Raw genomic sequence first — 12,474 nt, 5'->3', positions numbered from 1 at the left:
ATTGAATACTCTCTCACAACAAAGTAATAGATATTATTTAATAATTTCAATTACAAAATTACGAGAAACTTCTCGTAATCAAAATTTGATAAAAATCAAATTCAAAAATCACAACTCTCAAAGATATAAGAAAAAAATTGTTGATCAATAATATAAAAAATGTCTTACCATATGGTCCAAATCCAAATCTTCCTTGATCCCATACCCATTCAAATCTTTCGTTATAATCTATTGTTTCATCTTTTAAGGGGCCATTCGGATCAGGTGTAGCTTTTAGAGTAACGTTAATTCCTCTCAACGCTATTTTTAATGACACCGACCCGTTGATTTCTTGTACGCTTCCTGCTTTATAAGCCATTACCGAATTTATGTGGCCTACTTCCCATTCTTGGCCGAAATTGTTTACTAAAATATGTCATTTGATCGAATTAATATTATAATTCATCTCTTGGCAATACAAATATATATAATATTATATAAATAATCTAAAATATATAATCAGAAAGAGTATTATTAAACTAACCGATGGTATTCCTATAAAAAAGGATGATAGAAGTGAAGATTTGTTAAGTCTACTTTTTATTAAGTTATTTGCGTATCACAGTTGCACTAATATTAATAACATAACAAGCACGTTTTATGTTAATGGAAGTAAATGGATGGATGCAACTGCATGGAACTACATGGATCAACGAAAGGATATAGTCATAACATTCCTCGATTATGAAAAAGCGGTTGACACCGTAAAACATGACGCAATGATAAAAATGCTACACAACGCTAACATTGACGAGAAATACATAAGAGTTATCCAGAATCTCGATTGGAATCAAAAAGCACAAGTGAGACTGAACAAATCAACCAACACAGAAGAATTTGAAATTTTAAGAGGGGTGCGACAGGGGTGTATTTTGTCTTCTATGCTCTTCAATCTCTACGTGGAGAACATTTTTGCAGAGGCACTTGAAGGCTCTGAGTGTGGAATAAAGGTAAACGGGTTCCCGATAAATAACATTCGTTACGCCGACGACACCGCGATAATAACAGACAACAAACATGATATGCAGTTGATGTTAAATAAAATAAACACCGTAGGAAAAATATACGGCTAGAAGATAAATGCTGGAAAAACTAAATGCATGGCAATAAGAAAAAATGCACTTTTAAAAATACAACTGCAAGTAGATAATGCTCCAATCGATCAAGTGAAAACATTTAAATACTTGGGAATGATGATGAATGACCAATGGGATCCTCAACAAGAAATAAAATGCCGTACCGAACAAGCAAGACAAGCTTTTATCAAATTTAAACCGCTACTATGTAACCGCAATCTTTCCTTCAATCTCCGCTATAGGATGGTTAAATGCTATGTATGGTCCATATTGTTATACGGCATGGAAACATGGACGTTAAGAGTACCTTCCATTAATAAGTTGGAGGCCTTCGAAATGTGGACATTGCGAAGAATGCTCCGCATACCATGGACAGATAGGGTGAGAAACGAGGAAGTCTTAAGAAAGGCAAATACTGAGAGAGAACTACTCAATTTGATCAAGGTACGAAAAATTGGATACCTCGGCCATATTCTGAGAGGAACAAAATACGCAATCCCTCAACTAATCATCCAGGGAAAGATTGAAGGCAAGACAGGAGTAGGTTGCAAACAAATGTTGTGGCTACGGAATATAAAGAACTGGACAGGCATAAATAACACTGGCGATTTTTTGCATGCCGCAAAAGACAGACGTCTGGCCTTAAGATAATTCGCCAACGCGCTATAGGTGCACGGCACTATAAGAAGAAGAAGGTAGTAAATGCGAACTAGACGGTGCTAAGAAGGCCTTATGTTACTCTACCGAAGAATATGTATGCCCGGTCTGGCAAAAAACTTCACCCGCTAAACAAGTAGATTCAGCATTAAACGAGACCTGCAGAATGATTATGGGATGCTTAAGACCAACCCCAATAGATAAATTTCAATATTTGTTTCATTCAGATGTACCACTGCAACCAACATCGAAAGAAATAAGATGAAAACTAATGAGGCGCATCTACTATACACGCACCAGCCACCAAAAACACGACTAAGATCAAGAAAGAATTTCCTGCCATACCTCGATTGTGTTGTGTATCATTAAGTGTAAAGAAGCAGTACTAGGCAAATTACTACTTGATTACTCCATAGTTTTTCTCCTTCTGAGAGACGATCTGGAATACTTTAGTTTTCTATTTGTAGTGGCAATCAATCCCACTTATTGGTACCACAAGCAGACATACTCAACTACAAGCTACCTAGACTGTTAAATAACATTATAGTAGTAATAAGAATAAACGCTCTAAGCAATATTTTTGAATCTCAACAGAAAAGATGCGCTAAGGGTTCCATGGGCTGCAAAGAACAACCTATTATCGATTCAGTCATTTCTAACCAAGCATACACAAACAAAAGGAACCTTTTCACTGCCTTTATTGACTACATGAAAGCCTTTGACTCAATGCCACATCAATGGCTTGTAGATATATTAAAAATATATTTTATAAAGTCGATGATAATATAGTGGCCTTCTTAAGGTATATAATGACAGATTGGAAGACTAAAATTCACCTCTAAGTACCTGGTGAAAACAATATCGAAACGGAAAATATCGCAATTAAGCCTATTTCACCGTGGCCTATTCCAAGGAGACTCCATGAGTCCATTGTGGTTCTGACTAGCGATGAACCCACTATCTCAGTTATTGAACTCCACTAACTCAGGTTTTAGCATTAAAAACAACAATACTATAGTGGCGAAGCTTAATGATCTGTTGTATATGGAGGATTTGAAACTAATGGCTTCCACAATGGAAACCACTTAGATCAGATGCTAAAAACTGTAGAAACTTTCTCAAATGATATCAGTATGCCCTTTGGACTAGAAAAATGCCGTGTACTAAATATAGTTAAGAGAAAGGTTCAGCCCGGAAGATTCGATATACAAAATGGCCAAAACATCAAGGCTATGAGTAAAAGTGACATAAATAGTAAAAATTTACCTACACATTTTCCGTGCCTATTCCGTGCCCGTTATTTGGCATTATTAACTGGACTAAAACGGATATAGAAACTCTTCCGCGAAAAATACGAACACACCTCACAAAGGCACAAAAACACCATCCTCGAAGTGTAGTAGAAAGAACGACATTACTGCGGTATTTTGGAAGACGAGGACTTTTGGATATAAGTGAGTAATTAGAAAAACAGATTACCAATTTAAGAACTTATTTTCAGATGCAGGCGAAGATATCTACTCTACATCGCGCGATTTTTGCAGTAGATGACACAACACCGATCAAACTGAGGGAACCAGAAATGAGCATAAATCATCTTACTAAGAACGAAAAATTGCGCGCTTAAATGGGTAAACCTCTGCACGGGCGACATCCCAATGAAGTCAGTCAAAACTATGTCGACAATATTACTTGCCATTTAGGATCAGGTTATACCAACCAAAAATTAGCTGAAATATATCGTCAAAGACCCTCAGGCCCAAAAAGACAGATGCTGATATCGATGCCAAGCCCAAGAAACCATACAACATCTTACCGGGGGCTGCCAGGAATTTGCTTCATCTGAATATAAGGAACGGCATGACTCAGTAGGGAAGATCCTTCATCAAGAGATAGCTTTTAAACTGGAACTTCTCCAAACAAACCTTCTCCCATATTACCAATACGTTTCTGAGAGTATGCTTGAGAATGACAACTAAAAGCTACACTGGGATCGCACTGTGCTCACAGACCAAACAGTAGCACATAATAGACCAGATCTGGTATTAGTTAATAAACTAACAAGACAAACAACACTAATCGATGTGGCGATACCTAACAACAATAATCTGTGCGTTAAATACAGCGAAGAGATCGCAAAATAGAGAGATCTGGAAATACAAATAAGGAGACAATGGAGAATGAAAAGTACCCAGACGATACCTATTATTCTTTCTACTACTGGAAGGACCGAAGGACCTCCTAGAAAACATAAAAAAGCTGCGTCTAAATAAACATCTGTATAAGACCATGCAGAAAGCTGTGCTACTTTCGACGTCCAGATGCGTACGAAAATATTTGGGAGATACACTGACATATCAAGTCACCTAGGACTCGATAACTCAAAAAGAGTCCCACCAGAGCTCAATATTTTCGATACCGTAGGTATCTCAGATGAGTGAATTTTCCTCTTAGAGGGAGTGTCAGCCGTATGGCTAAATCTGGATAAAAAAAATAATACAGCTGATCCTTAAAGGCAAAATAGAAGGCCGTAGAGGTGTAAGAAGAAAACAGGTTTCTTGGTTAATAAACATTCGTGAATGGATCGAGATATCACATACAGGACTCTTATTCGATATGGCAGAAGATCGAGAAGTTTTCACAATGGTCATCGCCAACGTCGGATAATTCTGATATGTCACTTGAAGAAGAAGATATGGACATTATCACAAAAAATATAAATTATAGATGGCTTACATTTTCGATAAAAAATATATAAAAAGAAGAAAAAATCATTTCTTATTTAAATCAATACTTACTTAGTAGCAGGGTTCCTATCAAGATAGTTGTGTAGACTCGTGTAAAAATAACCACATTCTGTAAAATACGTAATGTATTTTTTTTATAATAAACATATACAGTTAATGTAAATAAGGGTGAAATATAACTATCAGGACACAGATTAGTGCTATATTAGAAATATTGTAATCTTTTTTACTGCACTGAGAATAATAACACTATTCGACAGCAGATTTGTTTATTAGATAATTAAAAAGTAAAAGGGGAAAATCACAGTAGTTGGCTGTATACCATTGTATAAAAAAACTTACGGAGAAGTGAAAACTTCTACTGTATAACGGTATATTATTTTATTAAAAAATAACTAAAATTTATCCAAAAGGATTACAATTATTCCAAAACGTTTTCGGTCCAGTACGACCATCATCAGTGAAACATTTTAAAAAGTACTTGAAACTATCTACTGAAATAGGTTTAACCTTTAAATTAGATGACAATCATGGTTATATTTACGAAAGTGATGATTTAATATTAGTATATGCTCCAGATGCTACAAAACAGTAATTAGACCAGTGGTCACATATGGATGTGAAATGTGGACCATCTCAACCACTGATGAAAATCAACTAAGAATATTTGAGTGCAAAATACTAAGGAAGATATTTGGACTAACCCAATGCAGCGATGTTTCGCGGAGAATGAAAATGAACCACGAGCTGGATGAACTAATGCAGAGCGCAGATATTGTTAGATTTGTAAAGTCACAAAGACTAAACTTGCTTGGTCACCTAGAAAGAATGCCAGATAATCGAGCTGTAAAAGTAGTCCAGAGATGGAAGCTCCAAGGAAACAGAATAAGAGGAAGGCCCCGTAAAAGATGGATAGACGACGTAGAGAGGAATCTTAAAACTATGAACATCAGGCAGTGGCGAAGGAAAGTATCCGACAGGGCAGAATGGAAGAACATTGTTAAGCAGGCCAAGACTCACAAAGGGTTGTAGCGCCATTAGAAGACGAAGAAGATATGCTCCAGATACATATAAGTAGAAGAAGCCAAAGAAGAAACTGAAGCCTTCTAAAATACTTTACAAGACCAGATGAATACAATTAGTATACATGAAAGAGTCATAATATTAGGCGACTTAAATGCAAGAATAGAGAACGAAGTATCAGAAGGAATAAAACAACGTTTCAACGAAGTGACAATAAATCGAAATGGAGAAGTACTAAATTATTTCTGCGCCCAGAACACCTTGAGAATGAATAACACATTTTTTCCACATAAACCACAACACAAATATACGTTTACAAATACCCAAGGACATAAATCAACTTCTTCTTCTTAACATGCCATACACCAAAGTGCGTAGGCGACTATCTCATTACTAGAATTCTGTTCTTGGCGGCGTGACACAGCTCGCCTGTATTGTGTATTCCTGTCCATTCTTTAATATTCCTTAACCAGGATAATTGTTTGCGGCCGGCTCCTCTCCTACCTTCGATCTTCCCTTGTAGGATTAACTGTGGTATTTCATATTTTGCTCCTCTCAATATGTGCCCAAGGTAACCAATCTTGCGTTTTTTAATTAATTCAAAGAGTTCTCTTTCCACGCCGGCTCTCTTAAGGACGTCATCGTTTCGAACTCTATCCACCCAAGGTATGCGCATCATTCTTCTCAATGACCACATTTCAAATGCTTCAAGTTTGTTGATAGATGTTTTTTTCAAAGTCCACGTTTCCATGCCATAAAGCAAGATTGACCATATGTAGCACTTGACCATTCTGTAGCGTATTTCGAAATTTAGGTTTTGATTACATAGGAGCGGTCTGAATTTCACAAAAGCTTGTCTTGCCATTTGTATTCGGGTTTTTATCTCTTGTTGTGGATCCGATTGGTCATTGATTGTGGTGCCAAGGTATTTAAAAGTTTTCACGCGTTTTATGCGATCGTCACCTATGCATATTATCGGGTTTTCTGGAGGGTTTCTGCTAATGACCATATATTTCGTTTTCAAAATGTTGATTTTGAGGCCATATTTTTTACCTATGCTATTCACCCTATCAAGTAATAACTGCTGATCTTCCAAATTATCAGTTATAATCACTGTGTCGTCCGCATAGCGTAGGTTGCTAATTGGTATGCCGTTCACCTTAATGCCTAATTCCGTGTCTTCTAATGCTTCCGCAAATATATTTTCAACATATAAATTAAAAAGCATCGGAGAGAGTATGCAGCCTTGGCGGACACCTTTCCGGATTTCAAATTCATCCGTATATTGCTCTTGATCAATCCTCACCTTTGCCATTTGGTTCCAGTATAGATTCTGAATAATTCTGATCTCCTTCTGGTCCATGTTGGCCCTATGTAGTAGTTCCATCATGATATCATGTTTAACATTGTCAAATGCCTTCTCGTAGTCGATGAAGGTGAGGTAGACATCTTTTCGTTGATCTAAACAGTTTTGTATTAAGGTGTTCAAACATAAAATTGCCTCTCTTGTTCCTAGTCCTCCCTTAAAACCGAATTGTGTTGACCTGACCCGCTAAGTTCTTCTAGTATCTTGTACATTCTTGAGTGTAATATCCTAAGGAAGAGTTTCAGCAAGTGACTCATTAAACTGATTAAGCGGTGTTCATTGCATTTGCATTGCATTGCATTGCAATCAACTATAGATTATATAATAACGAGCAAGCAAATACATCCTAAACCCGGAAGACGAATAAACTATAATTCTGACTCTGGCCGTGGAAGCCTACGATTTCATTTTACATCCTAAACAGGTATTAGACATCAGAACATTAACATCACCTAACGTAGGATCAGACCACATTATGGTTTTAGAAAAAATCTTTATAAAAATACCACTGAAGAAAAAAAATATATGGAAAAAATAAATATCGAGACCTTAGAAGACAAAACAGCCCGATGGCTATATCAAAGACGATTGAAAGAAAAATTAGAAGAAAATGTAGTAGAATCAATAAAAAAGAACATAATAACCGCTGCTAAAGAAAGCTTGGGAACACGGAAGGTTAATGCAAATGGTGACAGGAAGATCAAACCATGGTTCACCAACGAAATTAAAACTTTAGCCTATGAAAAACGAAAAGCGTATATCCACTATAAAAGTAAAAAGACACCCACAAATTACCAGCACTATATAACCACATGGAATAATGTCAAATCGCAAATAAGAAATCTAAAGAGGGATACTGATTTAAATTCACAAAAGAAATGGAACGTGATTTATACGGTGCACAACGAAACGGGTGGAAGATGGTGAAGGAAAGGAAAAGCTATTAACGAGTATAACAACATAAACACTATACAAGGAGAACGATGAAAATATATAGAACAGCTTTACAAGGACGAAGATAGAGAAATATATGAAGAAGATGGAGTAGCAGAAGACGAGCTGGTAACAATAACGAAAGAAGAAGTGATAAAGAATATAGGAAGAAATATTACGAAACTATTCCAAAAGATTCTTGAAATTAAATGCATACCACAGGAATAGAAATCAAGTATAATGATCCCTATACACAAAAAAAAGGGAGAAAATGACCCATCTAACTATCGAATTATTACGTTGCTTGACACCAGTTTGAAATTATTGACTAAGATACTTGCTGAGAAAATAATTGAAAAGTATCAAATGTGCAAAGAGCAACAAAGGTTTCGGTGTAACAGATCAAAGTAAAAATAGACTTGTATTTGGTAACAAAGTTAAAACACTTAAACAACATTTATCAACCAAACAAACCTATTTAACTAGAGTTGTATTTGGTAACAAAGTTAAAACACTTAAACAATCAGAAATTTATAAGGGGTTAAGGTGGTTCTTTATCCTAACTTTGAAACAACCTATAGAATAATTCCGTTAGCGGATTTTCGTAAACCCTTATTTTTCGGTTGCAACCATGTCTTCTAAGTATTATGTTTTTTGTTTCATGTAAAAATATGAATTGGTTCATTTGTAGGAGCGAAATGACTTTGCCACCCACAATTTACGACTTTTCCTATTATTACCATTATCTTTCGTATTGATTTGTATTACGACGATGGGGGCTTTGGTGACTGATATAGAAGGAATGTCATATCGACATCCCAGAAGCACCGTATTTAAACAATAATTAAAAGCAACATGATCTTGGTTTTAATGAACAGTGATAACAATAACAAAACATAAAAAAATGTAATTTGACCTAAGTACGCAAATAACAAAAAATAACTTAACACTTTGTATTGCCTCCCCTAGCCTCTATAACTGCCTGTACACGTCGGCTTATGCTGTCTATGAGGTTGCGAATATCATCTTGCTGGATGTTTTGCCATCCCTCTTCTAGAGCCAAGCGAAGTTCGTTAATTGAGGCTAGTGAGGCTTCGCGACCTCTAATATTTCTACCAAGTATGTCCCAAACGTGCTGTTTGGCTTCAGATCTGGCGAACACGCTGGCCAGTTCATTTTATTAATACCAACTTCCTCTAAATATTGCGTGACACACATGGAGTGGGGTCGCGCAATATCTTGCATTAATAGAAAATAATCGCCGATATATTGAGAAAAGGGTACTACATGATTCGATAAAATTTCCTTAATATACAGGTGTGCAGTCAACGAACCCTCAATAAATTCCAATTCAGTGTGCGCCTCTCGGGATATTCCTGCCCATACCATCACTGAACCCCTTTCATGACTAACGCGGGGACTGAAAGCGCACTCCACAAATCTCTCTCCAGTTCGACGCCATACTCGTTCTCCCCCATCTGATGAGTGAAGACAGTATCTCGACTCATCCGTAAAAAGAACATTACTCCATTGTCCCAATTTACAATTTAAATGTTCCCTGGATAATTGTAGTTTAGCCACTCTGTGCCGTGGAAGTAATTTGGTCCAGTTGAAGATTTGCAACTTTGCAAACCAAATTCATGTAATCTTCTACGAACTGTAAATATACGTACATTATTGCCTCGAACCTCTTGAAGTTGATTTCTTGTTCGCACCGCTATTAACTGACGATCCCGCAAAGCGTTTACCCATATAAAACGATCATCTAAGGCGGTAGTTTTGCGCTTCCTGCCACTTCCCGTTGCGTTTTTTTTTTAATCTGAGTATATATATATATATATATATATATATATATATAATATTTATATATAATTTATATATATTATCAATAATATATTTACATTTATATTATATATAACACTAATCCCAAAGAGTGAACACCCTAACACACTCTACCACTGAACTTTTTAATGCCCACCAGATAAAATTTCATTAAACAACACTGGTTCCGTTTAAAACATGGCTGATTTTTGTCTGCGCGAACGAGATGCGCGTACTTATCGCGACAAGCAGAGTGGGCATTCTGATTGTTTTATTACTCTGAGGCGATAGGAGGTAAAACTTTAAGAGACAGAACCCCCAATACACAAATCAGAGAGAGACATAATCATGTAATATCATGTAAAGTACATAATATCGTCAGATGGGGATGCCAAAGAAGACGAGAATGGAACCAACACATTGACAGAATGGGAAGAGAGAAACTTGCCCGAATAGTAAGATATGGAAAACCAGAAGGTAAAAGACCACAAGAGAGACCTCTTAAAAGATGGAGAGCCCCAAATTTATCAAAAGCAGTGGTTAGTTCGATACCTGTATCAAAGAGTGTCACAAAAAATACTTTTATTTGTTAATTTCTCTGGTCTATAACAAGATAGGTAGCTTTATAATAGGAAAAATGAAATGGAATAAACATATTAATAGAACAGCGAAAACAGAGAAAACTCGAAACAAATCTCCAAGAAGGCGAAGAAGCATTGGGAGCCTTAAAAAATGGTGGGTAACTGTTAAGAAGATCCGGATGATTCAACAGACTTTGCTTATTAAGAAAAATAAGGAAGAAGAAAGAAAGAATAATATAAAAAGTTGCCAAACACTGAAGCAGAATGAAAAGAAAAACAGAAACAGGAATAATTAAACATTTTCCCATTTATCTTTGCTGTTGCCCTGTCGGTTTCTCATCCTGAAACTCGTACCAAGGTGTGTCACTAATTGTAACCAAAATAACTTATTATAACCACAATGTTACAATATTTAGATAAGACTTACTTTCCATATTGCTAGGATGTCGATGGTGCATTATGAATATAAATCAGATATCAGCAACAGTGATTCAAATCCATTTAGGAAAAAAGAAAAACAGAAAGAAAACAATATGAATGTGTTACAATTTCTTTGTTGTAAGAAATCAAGATGATAGATTCTATATATTTTAGTTTCAGATAATTGATATGAATTTTGTGTGGAATATTAAAATAACCACAATTTTTACCACAAAACAAGCTGATTATTGCTGAGAATGTCAGTTTTGGGCCTCCAAAAAGACGCAAAAAGTTTTCCACTCCTACTCCCAGCTTCCCTCTAAGTTCCCTCTTGCAGGGGGGAAAATGTACGGCATACAAAAAGTGTTTTAACAAGAAATGTAACTGAAATAATTTTGAACAAAAACGTTTATTATCACTTTTGCGGTAGATTGCTCTCACACAGTTCTTTCAGAAACCAATGCTTGAAGCGACCGGCGATTTTGAATGTGTTACACGTCTAAAATAAATGATTTAAATAAAATTTTTACTAACTCGACGGTAAAAATCCGAAATCTTTTAATTAGAGTGTCCTATCGACATAGATCAAAATGCGTATTAAAGGTGAAGAGTGCAGCTTTTTGTCGAAAATGAAGTCAGCTTTTGTGTTGTTGTTGTTAATAAATAAATGTCAGTTGTTAAATGAATAAACATTGCGCTAGGTTTGCAATGGTTACATTTTTTAAGTTCTACAGAGATTGTCAATGGTAGTAATAAATTTTATTGATCTCATGAGAATCCTAAAAAATGGCAAAAATCGCAAAACGTTTATTTATTTAATATAATTATAGAAACTTCATTTTTGACAAAATAAAAAAATTGCATACTAAATCTGCACTCTTACCTTTAAAACTCATTTTGATTTTTATCGATAGGACACTTTGATCAAAAGATATCGAATTTTTATCGCCGAGTTGATACAAATTTTATTTAAAAAATTGATTTCGCGCCGGTAACTGACATTTCAATCGCCGGTCGCTTCAAGCGTTGTTTCTGAGAGAACGGTTCATTCTACACAAAAGGTGCTAATAAACATTTTAAACATTCTTAGTTACATTTCTTATTTGAAACACTTCTTTATAGGGCGTACGGGAATTTAAGGGTGAAGCAGGGAGTGGCAAATTTCCTTTCATCTTTTTTAAAGTCCCAAAATGAACATTCTCAGTAAAATTCAAATTGTTTGTATGATTTTTAGAAGTCAAATCTGTGATGACTGTACCATAACATGATCTACATGTAAAATTGTAATAAAAAAATATGTCTTTGCTGATGATTTGTTTTGGGATGTATTTAAAATTAGACTAATTTGAAAACATTGTACTTACTGTTTTAAGCTTCCTTGTCAGTAAGGAAATGAAAAACGAGATTCCTAAGATAATGCAGGCAGTAGCGAGTCCAGCGTCTACCAGATCCACAGTAACGGCAGTTCGTTTTGCGTCATATTGAGTGGGAAATCTCTCGTCTCTCCCAAACTCAAAAAATCCCATTTTAACAAATTACACCTAACCACTGAGACAACAAGCAAACACTGGGTTATAATTTACTAGATAAAATAATAATTATATTCTTAATGCCAGAATTTGTGCGCTGTTGCCAAATGTAATAACTAGCCAATGATGTTTGTGTTTTTCTCGAATTACACTGACACCTATTTACCAGTTTTTGATTTTTTGTGAAAAGCAATTGGTAGACTTTTTGTGTGTATGTTATTGGAAATATGACTGCTGATTACTAGATCCATTCGCCTAACCAATTGCATTTTGTACATTTTT

General features: G+C 35.6%; 1 protein-coding gene across 1 annotated transcript in view; it reads right to left on the bottom strand.

The window, feature by feature from the left end:
- The window catches only part of LOC140445380 (dual oxidase maturation factor 1-like), a 28,949-nt gene extending 16,701 nt beyond the window's left edge, over positions 1 to 12,248 (bottom strand). Inside the window, exons 1-3 of the mRNA XM_072537360.1 lie at positions 12,028 to 12,248; positions 4,571 to 4,628; positions 169 to 405 (exon numbers count right to left, since the gene is read on the bottom strand). Coding sequence (XP_072393461.1) covers positions 169 to 405; positions 4,571 to 4,628; positions 12,028 to 12,189 — 457 coding nt within the window. The 5' untranslated portion in view covers positions 12,190 to 12,248. The remainder of the gene's footprint in view (positions 1 to 168; positions 406 to 4,570; positions 4,629 to 12,027) is intronic.
- Between the last annotated feature and the right edge of the window lie 226 nt (positions 12,249 to 12,474).

Source organism: Diabrotica undecimpunctata, chromosome 7 (genome assembly GCF_040954645.1).
Source record: "Diabrotica undecimpunctata isolate CICGRU chromosome 7, icDiaUnde3, whole genome shotgun sequence".
Lineage (NCBI taxonomy): Eukaryota > Metazoa > Arthropoda > Insecta > Coleoptera > Chrysomelidae > Diabrotica > Diabrotica undecimpunctata.
The sequence above is the reverse complement of the archived record's forward strand: the minus strand, read 5'-3'. Positions and strand labels throughout refer to the sequence as shown.